Source organism: Anneissia japonica, unplaced genomic scaffold (genome assembly GCF_011630105.1).
Source record: "Anneissia japonica isolate Jap-2015-1 unplaced genomic scaffold, ASM1163010v1 scaffold426_len1935630_cov189, whole genome shotgun sequence".
NCBI classification, from domain to species: Eukaryota; Metazoa; Echinodermata; class Crinoidea; order Comatulida; family Comatulidae; genus Anneissia; species Anneissia japonica.
Window position 1 is genome coordinate 606,720 of NW_022713172.1, and position 21,949 is coordinate 628,668.

At 33.0% G+C, this 21,949-nt stretch overlaps 1 protein-coding gene across 2 annotated transcripts in view; it reads left to right on the plus strand.

Annotated features, from left to right (window-relative positions):
* LOC117108391 (neural cell adhesion molecule 1-like) overlaps positions 1–21,342 on the plus strand; it is a 53,344-nt gene extending 32,002 nt beyond the window's left edge. Inside the window, exons 5-13 of one of the 2 annotated variants that reach the window (XM_033250390.1) lie at positions 509–823; positions 2,218–2,377; positions 2,910–3,043; positions 10,550–10,695; positions 11,472–11,685; positions 11,952–11,978; positions 12,624–12,689; positions 17,203–17,292; positions 20,485–21,342. In XM_033250390.1, the coding sequence (XP_033106281.1) occupies positions 509–823; positions 2,218–2,377; positions 2,910–3,043; positions 10,550–10,695; positions 11,472–11,685; positions 11,952–11,978; positions 12,624–12,689; positions 17,203–17,292; positions 20,485–20,603 (1,271 nt within the window). In that variant the 3' untranslated portion in view covers positions 20,604–21,342. The remainder of the gene's footprint in view (positions 1–508; positions 824–2,217; positions 2,378–2,909; positions 3,044–10,549; positions 10,696–11,471; positions 11,686–11,951; positions 11,979–12,623; positions 12,690–17,202; positions 17,293–20,484) is intronic. The other variant, XM_033250391.1, reaches the window with a different exon arrangement.
* Positions 21,343–21,949: the final 607 nt, after the last annotated feature.

A 21,949-nucleotide genomic window follows, 5' to 3' on the forward strand; every position in this document is an offset into this window, starting at 1 on the left:
TAAAGATTATCATAATGCACACACAGTACGTTTATCATCACATACCAACATTCAATGTCACAACATTTTATATTTCTTGGTGAAGAAAGAGACTTAGATAAAGGGCAGTGCTCAAAAACCAATGTACAGAGATTGATTCTATTACCCAACCTCAAGATTGAGAGCCAAAACACCAACCGCTGCACCAACATCTCCTACTATATCATCGCACTTTGGGCTTGGTTTTCTATAGTGTAGGGTGTAGTAGCATTCTTGCGTTTACGTCAACGTGTATTGTTCTAGTGTGAATCTTTACTGTACAGAACCTCCTTTGAGTAATAGTCCGGCGTATTTTGGTTGTCATAACAACTTTTGCTGTTGAGCTTCCTAATGTTAATTCTATGCATGACAATGTCACTACTCATTTATAGGCCTAATATTTTCGATTATTTTTCTATTATCTTATCGTTCTTTTATTATAACCACGATTATGATTGAAGTTAAAACGTTACGATTCTTTATCTTTCAGAAGAGCCTGTGATTACAAGTATAGAACCATTATCTAAACCACACTTGCACTCTAGCAATCCGAACGTTAGACTGTTTAACCTCAGTACACAAATGATATTGGTCTGTTTTGTGGAGGGATATCCCCCGCCGGACGTTACGTGGTCTCGTCCAGGCGGTCAGCCTCTTCCGGTTGAAAGCCAGCTGATACCCGACAAAGAATTTTCAACGTTTATCATAGCGAATATACAATTAGAGCATGCCGGGATATATGTGTGTTTTGCAAACGATTCTTTAGATCAGGTGGTTAAAAAGGAGATCGAGGTCATAGTTCAATGTAGGTCTACCAAGTTTTCTTGTTTTAAGATATTGTATTGGTTTTACATTAGATAATTTGAACGTTTACTCGGTTTATTTATTATTCAGTTATGAAGAAGTTAAAAGATGCTATGTCGTCATGTAATACCAAAAAATGCCTAACATGTCGTATTTTAAACAAGAATTCAAGGGGCATATTCGGGACCCTTAACTATACATAATTCTTTATTTTTTATTAAAGTTATTCGTGTTTTAAAATAGGAATTGGTGTTGATTTCTTGTTACTACTTCTGTTGCTTTGTTTGTCTTAACTTACTGTTTGTTATCTTGATAAAATCTATCGAAAGTGGGACAGTAGGGCCTAATATTTTATGAGCTTTTTGCATCTGTATTTGCTAACAATCAATAATAGGCATGAGATGCCTTCCAATTTAAAAAAAAGTCGAGTTCACATTATATTTTAACATATGAAGAAAACTACAAAGTAACTTTTAAAATTACTTCCATTTAATCTTTTATATGCCTGAAGAGAATTAAAATCCATCCAATATTTGTAGCACGTTGCCGTTTTAATGTGCTCTGATACAGTATATTTTATATAAAAATCATTTTAATTAATATTATTGCCGTCGATATAATTCTCATTATAAGTGACAGTTCATTTAATTTAAACTATAAGCATTAAACCTGTCTCTTATACACATCTAGATGTGTATAAGAGAGGTATGGTGATGCGGAGGTCGAATGCGTGGAAGATAGATATAATATTTTTCCTCATTTTATCGCATTGTCTTGGTGATGAACTGTTCATCACCAAGACAATGCGATAAAACGTTGGTTTTGCCGAGTATTGGGATGAGGGAGGAGAGGACGAAGGATCCGACAAGTTCGCATATTTCGGCCCCGTCAAAGCTTCCCATTGTAACGTCAAACATGTCATCCGAGTTTTTCTTGGTCCATGTTGAATCGTTACCAAACAATATTGATTTTCGGGAGTGCATGATGACATTTGCTTCGTGTTCGGAGATGCTGGTGTACTTTCGTGCGTACTGGATCGCATCTGTTAACAATTTTTTTGTGATGGATGGGTAGAATTCCACGATGTCAAAGGTTCATATATATATATATATGAACTGCTTGTTACCATGTCTTGCTCTCAAATGCTTATAAGAAATAGGTGTATCATATTAATCTCTGTTATTTGCAATGCATCAAGGAATAGTGCTGTCCGAATACGCATATTCGTGAGTGTGAGCGATTAGATGCGTCTGATCGAATTTGAATTCCCTACAAAGTCTCAGTCGCCCAGTAAGGCGTCTGCACTAACAAAAGAAAGTCCTGGGTTTAAATTCTAACACATACATATATAGGACCATATATACATAATTATTTACCATCAACTTCATTTTCTAGTCAGGCCGTCAGCTACTTCTTCGAAAAGTCTCTTGAGAAAAAGTTTAAACGACGAATATGTTACACTAGAGTGCAAGGTGAACGCAATCCCCAATGCTACATTTGAGTGGTTGAAGGACGGCGCTCCTATAGACAGATCGCGGGACAAAAAGCAAATCAGGTGAACAAAATCTTTTCGTCAAATATATGTTAATTTAATTTTTGATAATAGGGAATTTTTGCAAGTCTACGAAAACGATAACGAATACGGTTACGTCATCAAATATTTAGTAAATATATCCCCTACAGTAACAACAACGTAGACCATCCATGCCTTTTACATGAATCAAGGATCATATTCAGGTGGTATATGTATGGTCAATTATGTTTTAGGCACGAGAGAAGATAATGAAGATGACGCATTCGTATCGTTTTCGTAATGCGAAATCTCACTAACGCATGCAACTTATGGTTACGAGCTCGGTACGTGCAGCTTGGTACAGCTCAATAATAAAACGCATGATTGTTACATTTACAAGCAGTCTAGCAGTCGATTAAATACAGGATCAAAGTTTAATAATGACGCCAGTTGTGTAAACTGCCACTTTAAGGAAAATGCAAAAAGAACTGATATAACTAACGTTTACGTGGCCTGTAACCTCTGAAATAATTCAATAAAATAATTCTATTGCTTTTTGATCATGTTTTCACAGGTTCCCGGTGTATTGCGAGGATGACGGCCTCATGAAGTTCGTTCTGAAAATCGTAAAGCCAAGAGATTATGGAAACTACACGTGCTTAGCTACGAATCGACTTGGCAATGACAGTTCCTTTATTATATTATCAGGTACATATAGGCCTACATTATTTAAACTATACATTCTCAATTCATCCTAAGTAGACCCTACTGTTAATGTTAAAGACAATTTCTCATATCTATATTGAAATAATTGTGCGTCTTACAGGTACAACTATTAACAACCCCTTTCTTGGCCGTCTTTTGAAAGTTTGTCTATTCGTTGATGTTCACCTCTCATTTGCCTGCTCTTCTGAAACATGTTCAATTTATCCAGCGTACAGCCGTGTTAATAAATGTAGAAGAAGGTATTTCATCTATGTCGCAATATTTGTGTTGGACAGGCATAAATACAGATTCAGATTACTTTATTGCCATTAAAAATGTAGTATGACATCATTAAATAATAAAAGACATAAACAATTTGCACTAAGCATAGGCCTATTTAAATATGCAGGTAATTTAATTACTGTACCTCCAGTAAGAAGAAACATATACATAGACAATCGAAACAATAATATTACAATAAAAATCATTTAAAAAACTAGACAACAACCTAAATTAAAATGGTTTGGTGATAATTAAGTCGAGGTTTACTAAGTCGATCTTATTTTGCCAAATTGTTGTGTTTTCCATTAATAAACAATCGAATTAGTCGAATTTTATCTAAGTTGAACAATTTTTCAATGGCATTTTAGGAAAGCTCTTGTAGCTAAAGCAGAGTGGAATTAGAGATGTATGAGGATAGGATTAAGGTTTTAAATTTTTTTTTTTTGAAGAGGCGGATGGCGGTCTTTAGACGGCTGTCTTTAGACAATTCATTATACCAGACAATACAGCAGAGTGATATAAATACTGATATTATCATGTCTTTATCTCCTTTTCACATGTGTCTTTTGAGAGGCAGTGAAAATTATACCTATCCGCCTCTTGATGTTTAACTCTCATTTGCCTGTTCTTCTGGAACATTTCGCTGCACCTTGTAATTCTATTTTGTCTTCAAATACTGATGTCCGAGACACGAGACCGTACCTCTTCAGTTTGAGTTTTGTTTATTTTCAGAAATTTAAAATTTAAGCGAGACTTTAAGTTTTATTGTACCTATATTTCATAAAAGGAATTAAACAGGGGTGGCGCCAGGGGGTGGGGCAGGGCACTCCGTCGGGGAAAAAACAATTCCTCGGGGAGAAGAAAAAATATATATGTATTGTGTACATTATTAGACTCTACAATCGATTAAATAAGCCTTTGAAACCCCTAAATTGTCAAAATTTCCTGGGGCATCGTCCCCGGCCCCTGTACCACTTTCGAAACATTATAAGCGACGCTCGACCACGCCCAAATTGCTCTCGTGTGGGAAATCTTCCTCCTCGTCGGGGACCTCGGAACCCCCGTCGGGCAAATCTTGGCGCCACCCCTGGAAGTAACGGAAGGAATGACATGTCCTCCTTTTGCCCACCATGTTTCGGATATCTAGTATGCTAGTAACTTTAGCGTATTTCCATATTGTCGTGGAATATTATTCCACCAGTCAACACACCATCTTGCAAACCTCTATTTGTCAAAAAGAATATATGAACACCTTCTGTAACATCTTATCTCTAAGGTCTCATTTGTATTTTCACTGTGCCTCGTTAATCCCCTCTGGGTGATAATCAGATGTACCGCCATCACCCCTCCCCTCGTTCAGGATATTTGGCACGAAGAGGGTCGAATTTACCATCGTTTCGTTACGCACAGATACCAAACTTATTAGCGAGTGCGTAGAAACAAATTCCTGTAAGTGACACCGCCTCTTCTGTACTGGTTGTCTCATGGCGTACAAAACGAAGACATAATTTAGTAATGCTTTATTCAGAGTCAGGCCTGATTTGACTATCTAAATAATGAGGTCTTAACATCGATGTATGTAATCGATAAGCAAAATTCAAATGCAGAACATTATACTTCAGGTTTTTGCTTTCGTTATTTCCAATTCAACTATACATTAATGAGAAATTTTATATTATTTTAATAATGAAAAAGAGGCAGAAGATATAATACTAGAAACAAGATACGCAGTACAATCCCATTAGGAATTAATAGGCCTATTATTATAAACTTATCCTAAGTATCATAATAAGGGCATAGGTAGTTCTAGTGTGTGTATGTATTTCAAGACGGTAATACCTAATTATCAATGTACATATAATAATATATCACTGTTGGATATGCTGACCTTAATGATGTCATCGGGAGGACAGGTAATAATTTCGAGAGCTTCATGGCATTAAAACGTCAGAAGGAGTATCCACTGTAATGCCAAAATATTTAATGTTGGAATTTGATGGACTAAAGAACAACCAATAGTGACTTTGGCGTTTTATTTCAGTACAGTTTGTAAGGTCTGATAAACATATCAATCTTGCGTAGAACAACGACTTGTAAACATTTCAAAAGGTAGACATTTTGGCACTGTATCAGTGTTAGAATGGAGCTGCAATACAATACTCGTGGCGTAGTTTTTGCGTGAGCAAACAGTTCACACAACTCAGACAAAATATTTTTTATCAATACAAATGATGAGATTCAATGTTCCTCCATTCGGCCGTGCATATCAAAATTGTCTGACAGATAATTTATAGTATATGTTTGTCTGTCAGATTCAAAAACGTTATTTTCAATTTTATCCGATAGCGTATGCTGGCTCCAGGCACCTGATCACACATTTTTTTGTTTCTTTCCATTTCAGGTAGATACTCGTGTTATATAAAAGTCTGCACAGATATGTTCTGTTCAGTCTGATAGACAAAGTTAATGTGTATACCCAGGAGCGTAACTCCTATGGTCTCTCGGCGGGAGGGGTCAAAGCCCCCAAGTCCTCCAGTTCAAATGGGCCCCGGAGTTCGTGAAAATAAAATTTGATTCACATATGATTCATGTTTATAATCACACAATATAATTATATTCTTAAACGATACTGACATTACCTTTAATGCAGTCTTTACAGCCTTGATATACATAATGTTACTTAGTTAGCGAATACATTACTGAACTTCACGTGAGCCTCAATAAGTTTTCAGCCCTGGGCTCACAACTCGTTGTTACGCCACTGTACCCGACTGATGAGCACATTTGTTTGTTAACATGTGCGAAAGATTTTACCTCAATCCTCTCCATTTATTTACTGGTGAATATGAATGAATCCAAGGAACAGTTTACATAACAATGAACGATGACGTCACCAGTCAATATTTTTATTTTGCTTTTATAAACACTCTTATATTTTATAGGCTTTTTTTAATTGCCAATGACTTTTTATACTTTTTTTTATTTAGCAGTGTGCAATGTAATTAAATTTAATAATTAAATCAAATATTTTAAATTATTTCTAATTTGTGAAATTGAAATAAATGAATTTACTTAATTACTTGTAGTTGTAGGTTAAATTTTAATTGCCTATTTCGCTTTTATAATATTTATATTTTGTAAGCAATATTGTTTCTTTTGTCAATATTTTATTTTATAGCTTTGTATCCTCATTTAGCATTTGAATATTCTAATATACATTTTTAATTTACTTGTAATGCTAGTGTATTTTAGTAAGGTATTTGTCATTTTGTTCATGCTAGTTTTATAATGGTGATCCTGGTTTATATTTTCTGTGTATTAATTTTGTGCTACCGCTTTGGATTTGTCGTTTTAATACCTCAATGAATAAATAAGTAATGCAATTGTCAAAAACAAACTGATTTAAGGCGGAAGATTTTTAGTTGCCTGTCCTCCTATTCTCAGTACTTGGTGGACTGAACGAAAATTAAGATAATATGGCTAATCTAATAATCTTTAAATATCATGTGGGCATAAATGAATGCAAGGATCAGGAAGAACAGGAATCAATCGGTTTTTTTTATTCATAGGCTATATATCAGCCATCTACAGAGAATTATATCGACCCTCCGTTTACAGCGTACTTTGATAGCATGGAATCAATTACCATAATTTTCCGTTACCTCCTTATTAAGGAACTCGTAATTTCGATAATAAATGCTGATGACATTCTATAAAAATCTACTAAACTTTGATTATTATCCTCCCAAATAGCAATAATTGTCCTACGGTTTGTTATTCGAGAAATAAAAAAAAAACAACGATAAAGGAAATTGCCTGTAATGCCTGGATAGTGATTACAAAACATACCCATAATTAAAAAAAATACATAAATTTTTTTCTAACGGCATGATAAGAGAGTATTACTTTTGTCACAAGAGTTGAAAATTATAATTGAACGTGAATTAACTATCTACTGTTGTTTTGTCTTTCTTCTTGGCAAAATACCTTAAAGCTGGAGCAAAGATCAATTCCTAGCGAAACGCTTTTAAAATCCGTTATTCCAAGAACAATTTATTATAGAATCATTTCGTTACGCGGTGTATCTTTTGAAAATAAAAAAGAATCATTCTGACAGCGATTATCTTCATAATAGATAATTATTTGACGCCCTACGGTAATGCATGCGCGTACGTTTATATTCAGGAGGACTGTAAAGGCTTATTGTAATGTAGATTTTGTCAGTAATGAGGTACAAGACTGAAGAAATAGTTCAGTGGTAAACCAGCTCTTACAGACAAACGTTGAAATGGTTTTCCGAAATGAAGAAATAACGTTTTTCACCAATAATAATTTCTGCCAATAGATTTTTTATTTCTTTTGATGTGTAATTTAAAATTTAGTCTACAGCAATGATTCAGGCCTATTGTGAACATTTTCTTTTTCCTGAAAATAGTATTACAGCTTTTTTTTTTGTAGAATGCACTATGTCTCTACATGAATGCTATTATTAATATTATTGTTATAATTATTATTATTGTTTCTATTGTTATTGATTTATTATTATTATTAATAATATTATCATCACCATCATTATCATCATTATTATTTATTATTTTTGTTGAACTTTGTTTAATGAGGTAGTCCTTACAGCTAAAAAACTGACTCAAGGAAGCCTTAACATTACTATGTTCTTATTATTAGTATCATCATCATAATTATTTTATCATCATAATTTTATTAGTTTTTAATATTATCAATAATGTATTACTATCTGACATACCTAATATTTATTTACTTTTCTTCTCAACACACCTTCATGGGGTAAAGCCAGGATCAACAAATGGAGATAAAAATTAGTGATCTAAAATAAAGAATAACATTATTGCTACTATTATTATCCCTATTATTATTTTTGAGCATTTATAACCAAACACAGTCTGAGGCTATGATTTACTATATATCTCTGATTATACATCATGCAGTTGGGGATTGTTTTTCATATGGATCTGTTTCGGATGTAATGTACTACCGTAGGCAAAATTGATTAGATTAAATAACCACAGGGCAGAGTGGAATTAAAGAGAATATACATTGAAGTCACAAACCGAAGGACAACGCAATGTTCATGTCATTTCCGTATAGTTACGTGAGTGAATCTAGGCCAGGCCAATTTAAGACTGTATTTCAAGACAATCTTTGATAGAGTATCTCGTCTTTTTACATGTACAACAGCAACTCTCGTACAGATGTATGACAAACTGTATAGATTGTTGTTTTTTATATATCATCTTATATATATCATCGTATATATATATATATATATATATATATATATATATATATATACATATACGTACACACATATATATATACATACATATTATACGTAACCTTTATAATAGCAATCTCAAAAATATTTTTATTGGATGAAATACAATTTTGCAAAATAGAGAACAAGAATAAAGAATTCCAAATAAAACAAAACAAAAAAAACATCAGACAACGTCTGGACAATATTCCCCCCCAAAAAAGAAAACAAAAATAAAAAAAATAAATTTTAAAAAAAATTAAAAACAAAACAAAAACGAAACAAAACAAAATCAAAACAAAACAAGAAAAAAAATACAAATAAACAAAACAAAAACAAAACAAAAATGTTGCTCAGTGTATATAATCAAATATCAAGGTGATTTTTTTTAATACATAGGCTTATAGCAGCATACAATTTTTCAGCACTTAATAATAATAATAATAATAATAATAATAGTAATAATGTTAGTTTGTGTATTTCATAAATCGAGAGTTATCCATTGAGATTATTACTTAGGAAAAGGAAGGGTTATAATATATAAGCAGAGTCTTCAAAATAGGTACCGTAGAGATTACTTGTAGATGTAGGCCTAATACTGTAGTGTAATAGCATCAAATTTACCATTACAACTTACAGAATTTTTTCCTTTTGACACACCCTCTCGGCAAATTTCGGGAACAGGGACTTATCACTAGAACGGTGGAAAGATTGCATAACACCATGACAATATATACCGAACAACACACCGTTTTCTTCAACAGGCCTCATGTTCACAAGCATCAGATCACATGTCTTAAGCAATGTAATAAAATTGTTAAAATAAAGAGGCCTATAAGATATACCTAGATTTAAATATTATTAAAAAAAAAGTAAAAGAGGTTGAACAGTGTGATTTTATTACTGTTTAGTTTCGTGTCACTCATACATGGTGCAACACTCTTCTGATAAAATTGTCTAAGACGTAAACATTTTCTAGATTTAAATGTTATGTATATACAGCATCAACGATTAGTATCCAGTATAGACAGCCACATTTAGAAACATGTAACTTCAGAATAATATTCAAATAGAAGTCTATGTTACGCTTTGCGTATTCATTGGTTGTCTTTCGAGAGACTTGACTTGACATTTGTAGAGTTAGGTGTTACTTAGTCTAGATTTGTCGAACCCTGCGTTTTGATTTATTGATCTGAAGCAGTAGAAGTAAGGAGTAAAAGAACCGGGTGGAATACTTGAACAAACCAACTCGCCCAAAGGAAATATTAGTATTGAGATGCGCACAATTCAACCACATTGGCACTGCACTTCTTAAGCTAGCTAATCGGTTACCTAAATTATCTAAATACAAGATTAATTCCACTGTACTATGAAGCAATATATTTAACGTCCATCAAACATATACGCATTGGTAAGACACAAATCGCCTGGATTTTGCCATCGTTGTAAATTGTATAGTTTAATTGAATAACACCGTCTTGATGTAGAACGACTCAATTGGAATTACGCAAACTATTGATAATCGGCAATCAGCTAGCTGCGGGATATCTCTAAATTTAGGTCAAGATGGTGGAATATTCTAGCAGTTGATGAAAACCACGGGTTGAACGTATATCGACCACGTGATATAAGGGTTCATTTTTAATGTTTAGTTTTTATTATAGATATTACGAGTCTCAAAATGCTTCAGTTAATATCCCATGCACCTTATATGTATATTATACATCACATCTCATCAATGTTCAAGATCCTCAATATCTCACAAAGCGTCTTTCTATATTCAGTGGTAAATTATATGCAGAATAACCAACCCGGGAACAGTTAATCAAACATTGAATTATTCGCATGTTTCTACGTATGCCTAATAAAATTATTTCATAATTTCATTACAAAATTTAATTCATATTTGTAATTTTATAATGCTCTTTTATTTTCAGCAAGACCAGTTGCACCAATCATTATCAGTGATCCAATAGGCTTGATGATGTATAAGTACATACTACAGTGGCATGTGAACACCACGTTTAGATTACCGCCAGTCACTATGTTCAAAATACAATATAAATTAGATGCAGAAATAGTGGTAAGCATCTTGATACACGTATGATGAATCAATAGATACAGGTCTCCCTATAATTAAAGACCACTACAATTAAATGGAGCCTCTAACTAAAGACCACAAAATCTACTACGCCCCAGTCCCAGAAGTTGTCTTTAATTGGATTGAGACCTGTATATTTATATAATCATTTATTTATACCATAGTGTAGTTAATTTTGTTGTGTTGAATTTCTTGTTAAAAAACCGTTAATTTGGAAAGTTTTTGAAAACGACACCGTTCCACATTTAAGTACACCAGTTTAGAATCAGTTTGAAATATTCCTGGGGCCTACTTTTTATGTTTTGTATTCTTTAAACTGTTTTTTTTTTAAATATTTGTTCAATTTATATTTTATAATGAGAAGACGAAATAAGTGATATGATATAATAAGTATTCGGCCAGTGAAACCTGATTTAAAGGTCATATTCAAGGATAGCTGTAATTATAGCTACTTTACAGAAATTAAATTTCAAGAGAATTGGAACTCCAGCGTATTAGATACGATTTTTATATGTTTTCGCAATATTTTATTTCAGGTACTTTAAAATCACAAACCAAAGTATTGATGTAAATCATAAATTTATTTTACTTATTGTTACATTCAATTTTCATTAAAATATTTTAAGTTCATACTTTTTTAAAACCTTTTTCTTATAGATCAACAATGTGTTCTAAACATCTGACCTCATACTTGGACTTTGAGATCGTAGTCCAATAGGCTATGTTTTGTCCAAAACATTTTATCAATTTCTTTGCAGGAACAGAATACAAATAAGTCAGATAAAGACTCCGAATGGAAATATATCGAATACAACGTACCAAGAAAAGAAGATCCGCAGGAAAATGATACTTTTAACGTTACCTTAATAAACCTAAGAAAGAACTCAACGTATTTCGTATATATTGAAGCAATCAATGCTATCAAACCCTCAGAGAGAGGAGACGCTGCGTTCTTCCAATTCAAAACATCAGGTATTAGGTAACATTTTGAAATGACATCTTGTACATAAGTGTAACTGCTCCCAGTGTGTCTTGCAGTCAAATCATAGAAACCAACCATTAGGGTATATCACATTGCAGTTTAATAACCCTGGGCCGGCAGATTTGAGTGAATGAAATACAATGAGAGCCTGTTACCGAAGCTAATTATTCAACCTACATTTTTAATATTACCGCATGTTATTATTCATCTAACACTCTTCTCTTCTAATACTCAATTGTAATATTGTTATTTGCAGAGTTTAATCGCCCAAGAACGACTACAAGTTAGTATTGTATTTGTAATGAGATTGAATTATAATTTTGCAAATGATTAAAACATTTAAAATTACAAGACAAATGCTATTTATGGTTGTTAATGATCGTATGTTTTGTAGGCCTACCCGTTTATTGGAGACTTTGGCTGCCACGATTTCCACCAAAAAACCATATATGTTCTGTAACGCTGGCTAAATAGTTTTTCTTGTGCTATAATTAGCATCTTTTTTTTTGTTGGTGTACCTCCTGCTTTTGCTTGTCATTCCTATTACAATAGCAGTTCCTCTTTCCATATCACGTGTCCAACAAGGCTTTCTGTATTGTATAAAGTAGTCAGACTTCGTCCTTACCTGCTTACTCCTGTCGTACGTTCTCGATGATTGACTATTCAAAAATACCTTTCACATTGCTGCAGATATTGCCAACTATATTCTGGGAAACACATTTTTGAACGAATGATAATGACAATCCATCCCACCCAGCTTTAGGTGTTCTGTACATAATGATTGATTATTTTCAATAGACAGAATATTTAACCAAATAAGTTTTTTTTTTCTTTCACAGTTTTGCTATATGTTATATCAATACAACCCTATTAATACGTTCATAAATCAGAAAAAAAAACAAACATTTCTGTTTTTTTCCCCCAACAGCCTCAATAGTAGAAACAACAAACTTCACGCGAGTATCGAATAGAGAAATCACAAAAACAACTCCAGGTAAGAGAATTCCATAAAGGCCTATAGTATTAGTATTTCGGTAATTATTACTACATCTGCTGGTTTTTTAAGCTGATCGTCTACTATTTATTTATTCCTCAAACCAACGGGTTTAAAAAAAGAGAGAGTTTATTCTTCTAAAAATGCTTCATGCTGCTCGTTATGCCATGGAAATGCGCCCGATAAAATATGATAGAAGTGCGCCCCCTGCCACTTTGTACTGAAATAGAAGTGCGCCCCCTGCAACATTGTACTGCACTATTATAGAGTGTTACGTCACGAAACGCGTTCAACCGACGCCATTTTGTCCACTGACAAACAATTGATCCCAGTTACTAACGTAATTATAAGGAAGTTGTATCTTAATTTTTCTTTGTAAATGTTAATTGATGATTAAATGTGTATTCGATAACTAATACAATGCGAGCTTTTTGTGTTTTAAATACAATTTGATGGTAAATTATTAGGTTTTAAAACGCCTATTCCAGAAAGCCCTCTAAACCATTAAGATTATAAAGTCATTCAGGCGTAATTAACGGTAACCAGGTGTTGTGACGACACGACTGTGGTACTCTATGGAGTGCAAACAATAATGAAAACAAACAAACCGTGTGTGTGTGGGGGGGGGGGCGTGTGTGTGTGTTTACACCTGCTACATCAAGTTGATAGCCGGTACTTGCCCGTAATTGTTTTGTTTTTTTCGGTTCGGTACAAAATGAACTCTCTCTTCACCTTCTAGGCATTATATACACATTCACCCATCAAAGGAACTACAACAAGATTACAACTTAGATTTGGTGCAAAAATGGATGAGTGAAACAGCAGTAACTTAACTTAATTAATGACAAACCTTATTTTGGTCAACATGTTGTACTACTGCCCAGCTAACGGTCTATAGCAAGAAAACAGTCAAAGCAGCATGGCTGTATATTAGCGGATTATTGGTATCGGTCGAAAAGACCGAATCATCGAGGCCAGTGGTTTGGCAACACGTTGTTGAATTTACTTGAACCTGAAATACTAACCCATATGTCAACAAAATTCGATAAGAGGACGTAGTGTGGGGGACTTCTTGTAAATGAAAATATTGGCAGATTTCAGGAAAATATCAGAAATTCTTTTTTAACCAACTCTCTAATACAGAACACCCTTCATAAGGACAGTTTATGGCGAATCATGTCCTATGATTAAGATTATAGCCTGGCCTACATCCAAGGATCTACAATCTTCAAAATTATCTGTTCACAGGCTATTGATATTTTTCTATAATGAAAATCTTTCATTCAACTTTAAAATTAAGGATGCTATTTTCCGCCTATCTATATCTGCCATAGCCGTAAAAATGTTGGACCTCTGCCTCAACCACGGTGGGGCTGAGGTAGGTCTTGATCTTTCATCTGTAAAATCCCCCTCCTGGTCCCCTCTATTTCGAATTTCTGGATCCGTCTCACTGATTAATTATTTTAGAGGTCAACTGTCGATGTTGAGTTAATGCAGTACATTTGGACAATATAATTTCAATATTTAAACTTCCTATTGAAAATCGCAACGGGGTAATAATCTATAGCCTCTTAGAATATGCATAGATAATATTGTTCCATATTCCTTGTGTATACATTAAATTGGCTAGTAGTCATACAGTCATACTGATAACGACTTAATGTCTTCCGTACTAAATCATCATTGAACGAAAAAAACTGAATAAGTTTGTTCGGTGTAATTGGAAGTAAAAAATGTATTCGTTCCCTTGTAGGCATTTGTCTCATTTTTTGTTAATTATTTCTTTCATAAAGCATTGAAAATTCTTCTGGTTTTTTTTTTTTTTTTTTTTTTTTTTTTGTATTCTTATCTTTATTCGCTAAAAAATTATTAGGCCTGTTATTGCTATTAGTATTATCATTATCATCATCATTATCAATAAAAGATAGTCATCAACTTTATCATTACGCTTTCCAATACTATTATCAATGCCTTTGTCATCATTATTATCATCATCACCATCATTATTATTATCAATATTTTCATTAGTATTATCATTAAAGATATCATCATCTCATCTTCAACATCTTCACTTTTGTCTTTATCTTCATGATGATGGAGTGGAGTTATATATCTTGGTGGTAAGATGCTTGCCTTCCAATCACAGGGACTTTGGTCCCATTTCTGTCACAGTAACAGGATATTTTTTTTCTTATCCGACAAAAACAACTCCACTCACTGAGCCTCACAATGAGACATAGTTGCTTAGGCCTACTAGCGTCAGTCTCCTAGAATTTCATATAAACATTGCTTGCTTCATGTCACTTACAAGTTTACTTATTTTACGAAGGCATTATGTAGACATCAATCGTATATGCATCGAAATTGATGATCTTAGGTAAATCCAATTGAAAATTCTATCATTATGTCACTTTCGTTTACAAGTTTCAGAATAATTCGAATCTCATATTAAGCCTCTATCTATAATTAATTCGTCAGTCTTTCGACTCAAAATGCCTTTGATAGTGTCGTGAACGTGTGATTCTCAATGCAAATTCTGAACTATCTTGTACATCATTGACGCCAACAATTAGTAAGTCCTAGCAATATTAGCATAACCATGGGTTTAAGAAATGCTATTTTTGCATTCCCTACGACTTCAAGTCATTATGATTTTCAAACCTGTATTAATTCTGTTGTGGTTAAAATGTAAATTTCTATTTTATATCTATTCAGGATAGATTCAAGATTTTACATAATAGACGTATGGTACGGACGTGCTATTAGGCCTATAACCCTGCAGTGACTAAACAGTTACTGGCATACCATAGTCAGAAAAACCTGGTTTTATTATAGGCCAAAAAACTTCCGTGTTTGAATGGTACACAATTTAAAAGCCATATGCATAATCGGCGTTTTTGGCAAATACCAAATCCGATAGTTTCATCATTCATGATAGTATAAAAATATATGATAACACATGCATATACTAATAGAATTTGTAGGTCTCCTGGCATGCCTACATAAATGGAAATTATGCCAACGAGTGTACACTGAGAGACCTTCGGATATAATGCCATGTTTTTCATCTTACAAATAACGATAAAAACTGCCTTTTGTTCAGCGTTTATCTTACCATCAATCTAAATGACTTATTTTATTACCAATATTGCAATTTACCTTGATACAAGTAATATTACTATCGCCATCATCATTACCAATATCATTATCATTATCATTACCGTTACTATTGCAAATTACCATTGCCTTTACCATAAATTGTATTACTTTAAGGCTTGCTACCAATTATTTCTATATCATTATTGTTACTATTGTTATTAAAAGTTATATCATTATGTTTATTGTAAAGTTTTATTATCTCGGATACTATTCAACTCCACCCTGTAGGAGAAAACTATAGGCTTTAGTTGTGCGCATAATTATAGTGTCGAAATCCTTTTTTTTAAATTGAAAATTTCCTTGATACAACTAACCACAATTACTATCACCATCGTTATTACCATTATCATTACTATTAACGTTACCATTGCAATTTACCATTGCCAATATTATTACTTTGAAGCTTATCATTATCATTACTATTCTTATTTCTATCAATTATTTCTATATTATTACCGTTACTGTTGTTATTGAAATTTATAGTATTATGTTTATTGTAAAGTTGTATTACCTCGGATACTATTCAACTCCATACTATAGGAGGAAACTATAGGCTTTAGTTTTGCGCAAAATTATTGTGTTGAAATCCTTAATCATAACCACCTCTATACTTTAGTAGATGTTTTCATTCATTCAGTAAATATTTGATAATATCGAATAATGAAAATAATGTACTTGAACTTACTGTCAACGTTCGTCACGTTACGTACAACATTAATAAGACGCACTGAGCACCAGGTCAAACTCTTAGATAAGTTAGAAACGGAGTCTCCTTTAAACTGGGGTTCTCTGTCCTCCTCCAAAGTGAGCAAGTTAAGTAACAAATTTAAACCTCAAATTTTCTGGACATAAATCAAACCTTCTTATCCTAGATAAAGAGGATGATTGCTTCACATTGGTTCAAAAGAGGAGCAAAAGAAGCAATTTCGTAGAGCATAGTGAACCTTAGTTTGAACCGCAAAGGATACTCTCGTTTCCAGCTCTCTAGGAATTTGACCAGGTGCTCTGCGTGCAGAAGATTCATTGTTACTAGACATCCACTCGTCACAAATCTAACGAGTCAGATGCTTGAAGACGTTCACCAGAACTGGACGAAAAGTCACTCAGCACTAATAGCATGTTCCAGTATTCGAATTATTCATTATTAAATACTATCGCCTTTATCCATGATTCAATGGAACTATGAAGCTTGGTATAGTAGCCTATAAAATCAAAATTTGGTAACTTAGCCTATTTTGGTGAATAGAGTTTCACCAACGATGCGTCTCCTTTCGTGGAGAGACCTCACAATTATCTTGTATATTATATGATATATATGTGCCTAAATTTTTATCCTTGTTTATATCTGTTTTAGGAGCTGTACCATCTAATAAGTTTTCAACAGATTTGCGTAATAAAACTAGAAAGCCATCAACGTTCGATGCACCAACAAATCCAAGTCCAGGTAACGTTTAAGGATACATTATTAGAAATAGTAGCCGCATGAGATTTGGATATTATGCCCCGGAGGACTACAATGTCTCCGAATCTAATGAATATATACGGATTTATAGTGATAAACGACCAATGGTCTGTTGATGTATGCCTACTTCAATTATACAGTTTTCAATTAAACGTTTAATGGCGTGTAGTAATTTAATTCAGACTATCCCTTGCGTTCGTTACGCTTTATCGTTCAGTCCATATTATGAAGGGAATACGGCTCAGACTACTGAGCGCGTTTGAGCTGTCGTTCTAGATTATCGTCTGTGGCTTGTTATTGCAATAACAAGAGTTGTGAAAAATCAACATTATTTAGAGATGAACTATCTCTCATGGCTTAAGGATCCGCCTAATTATGTTTTCTTACCAACAAATGATCCCGGTCCAACCTCCACACTGCCTATTCATCTTAATGACATTGACATCGCTCTGAATAATAGTAATAATTATTTGGGCTCTAAATTGCATCGCTTTTTGTTCGTATGGGCACGTATAATTTCAATAATTGACTTGAAGATTTGTTGCCAACGGTAATTCTAATCATGTAAAAATTGTTCTATCCTGCATTCGACCTAGTTTCACATCAGATAAAATACAAAATTGAATTAAATATTGAATTAAATCGATAAATGGGCTGCTCCTTAATATAGAATGTTATTAATATGTTATCATTTCTTGCCAAAAAAGATGTAGCACAACATCTATAAGGTTGACGCTAAGTAACATCTCTCTGGTAGTAATGTTGTCAAATACGTTAGACCTAGAACTACATGAGATTAAAATTGCAAAATTAATTAAGTATTTAATTAAATCGATAAATAAGCGAATTTGATTGGTCAGAGATGCTATATTTAACTTCTAACCAATAAGATGCAATATAAAGTCTCTTTACTAAGGTTGACGCTATCTCTCTTGCTGGAATGCTGTTCTATACGTCAGACCTAGTTTTACATCAGATGAAAATTAGAAATTTAATTATATAGTTAATAAAATCGATAAGCGGGTTGCTTTTAAATACAAAATTTGATTATATCTTCTAACTATGGCTTAAGAAGCAGCTCATTAAACAATCATGCCTTGGTAAGAAAACATAATTAGATGGCTCCTTAATTTTCTTCTCTGTCGATTTTTCACAACTCGTGTTATTGCAATGACAAAGTGTGGATAATAATTTAAAACGACTAGATGCAGTGTAAAATCATGATGCAGAGGGGACGCTATTTAACATTTATTTGGTAGTAATACTTTAGAACTAGATTTACATAGGGTAAAATTTAAAAAATTGAATTAAATATTGAACTTCGACCAATAATTTAGTTGCTCTTGAATATTTACTTTGCTTACTACGAAATGCAATTATATCTTTCAGCTCCTCAAACAATCAACGATTTCGAAATTTCCTTTATAGTATTTTTGCATTAATTCGTATGAGTAGGCCTATGTATTCCCTTTAGATGTTAAAGGGGGAGAAGATTCCCTGCCTAAGAGGACAAATTCACGAGAGCAGAAATCCGTGAAACGCCGGAATTTTGTCAGTTTACGTTATTTCAATTTCGCCGTATATCGGCGATATCAAAGGGGTGGGCCTTAGCGGAATGGGTAATTATTAGTTAATTGTTTCGAAATTTACTTATTACTCTGGTAAAAGTAATCTTATAAACACGACAGCTTCTGCACTACCATCTTTTTATTATTAGACTTCATCATGGTGATGTGTTAACCGAACGTTAGTTTACAGTTGCCACAGGCCTTTACATTCAAGAACCATAGGCTTAAACGCTTCAAAGATCATTTAACAAGACAGAGCAGGTGTATTACGTGTGTTTGCCTTTGGCACTCAGTTTATATCATTTAATTAAACATTTAATTCATTCTTCGTAAATGCCAAGTGCAACCTAACAAACAGTCAATATTATATGAAGAAGCATGATCCAGAAAAAAAAATGTATATAGTACGTTAAAGAACGTGCCCGCGAGATCCTGTAATGTCGTACTTAATTTTCTTTGGATAGTTGTGATTATGTTTACAATACAATGAAATGCTTATTGATTGTTGTGTCTATAGATAATTAGACAGCAGCTAGACCTGTGTTCCATCGGTGCCTGCAATATGTAATAATGTAATTTATTAATGTTTTTTGCGACTCTGGGCTGCTTACAGTAGTAACAACTTGCGAGAATTCAGCAAGAGACAGCATCAGTCTCCTGCAATCCGTTTAAAAGGAAATTAAACGGTTTTTAAATGATGCATGCTAGGTATTGTACGTTATTAGCTCTGAGTGTCATGTGGTCTAAACGTGGCTTAAACCTACCGTTTCTGGAACAGCGAATCATAAACCATAAACCAAAATACAGTAGAACCTCTATTAAGGGGACACTTTCAAGAGCAAAATAGTGTCCCCTTTATATGATTCAGGGGACACTAACCAAGAACGTGAAATTGTACCCTTAATAGGGGTTTTTGGCATGACAGAGATTCAGTTACAGTTGAATTATAACTAATTTTAACAATAATTTGCAATTCAAAAACAATTTATGATATGAACTCGACAAAAATGTAAAAAATGTACTTAAAGTGACAAAAGTTGTATATGTTGCTGATTGTTTCTTGATTTGAGTGCAATATTCGAGTTAATATTCAGCTTTCTATTGGATGCACAAGATAAAAAATAGTAACGACTTAGAAATCAGGCTGCAGGTTATACAGTATAGATTATATGAAAATATACAAAACAAGAAAAGATTAATGGTCAAAATTGTCAAGATTGTATTTACATAAGTAACACGCACTTGGCGCACACCAATATCCATTCAAAAGATTGAGAGAAAAATGTTTTGGCTCTATGTTAAATGCTCACTCGGTCTCATGAGTAACAGGGAGAATTTTTAACCTGTTACTTTGCTAAAGTCAACTAGGGAGGTGTTCGGGAATGCGCTAGAGTGGTGGCGGATGGTGACCCCTTAGAGTATTTGCCTTATTCTGCCAGTTTGGTACATTTGTTTGTTCGTTTTGTTTGTTTGTTTCTTTGTTGTTTTTTTTTGTGAAGCACAGAAACTTTTAGCACTATGAGCTATATAAGTTAAAGTAGAACGTATGATTGTAACTTCCATTATGATATTATTTTAATGAAATTTATTTATTTTTTATTTATAGAAACTGTGTGGATGACACCCGTGGTATATACAAGTAATAATGACGCTAGACACATCGTATTATCATCGTCCATCGCTGTTCTCGTTGGCGTCGTCATATGCAAGCTAATTCTTTTATGAAGCCCGTGAAGTCATGTCAATACCTGTACCTTTGTACATAATTCAAAGAATTCTATACAAAGTTATTTCAATTACCTATGAGATACCAATGACGTGTACATTATTGTGAATATTATCGAGTTCGAATTTGATGCAAGTGTTTGAATGTTTCAACTGAAAATGCCAAGCAATTATGTTATTTCATAATCACAGTGTTGTAAGCCATCCCTCTTAATATTACTGAAAGCAAAACTTATCTCCGTAAACAACTCTACTCAACATCACAATGACACCAAAAGGCTTTCATCAATTTTGTTTGGCAGTGGCATTGTTTCAAATAGTATCCATAGCAACAATGACGATCATGTCATATTATTAGTATGTAAGATTCCCAAGTGAAGTTGATAAATTCAAAACAGTGGAGACGAGAATATTGTTTAGCCCAGAAGATAAATCCAATACACAACAAAGCAGCAAGATTATTGATAACCCTGTTTATTTCGTGAGGTTCTTAATGCTATTTTGGTTGTTTGTGATGTTAACGGGTCGAAAACTATGAGGCGCCAAGTGTAAATTTATTATTTAACACAATTATTTATATATAATCCATTATTTAACATATACTTAAATAGATCGCTCATTATCTATATATAATACATTTACGTCTAAAAGATTATATGTAAATAATTGCGTTAACGTTTTCATTATGTATATATAATTAGTGTATTTATATCATTATATATAAATAATGAAAAGGTAACCAAACATTATTTATATATAATAAGGTTACTGGTTTCATTATATATTAATAAGGAACGGGTAACACATCATTATATATATATAAATAAAGAAAAGTAACTTACAATTATTTATATATAATAAATCCACTGATTCCATTATATATAAATAATGAAAAGGTAACAAATCATTATATATAAATAATGAAAAGTAACTTACAATTATTTATATATAATAGGTTCACTGATTTCATTATATATAAATATCGAATTGACTTCAAATTCATTATATATAAATAACTGCTTTTACATTTCCTTATATGTAAATAATAGCTGTCGCAAAACCATTATATGTATATAATGCTTGGAATTTAAAATCATTATATGTATATAATGCACAGGTGTTATCGAGTCAAGGTCATTATATCTAAATAATGGTTTCTTACTGCCAATTATATATAAATAACCGTTGAGGTCGAGTGTCATTATATATAATTAATAACATTGTAGGAAGCCATGGTTTATAAATAATTCGTTTTGCAAATTACGAAGTAATAAATATTCATCAGTGCTCTAAAGTTACAAATAGGGCCTATTGTGTGTGGTCTGCAGGTAGCAGACCATCACTAA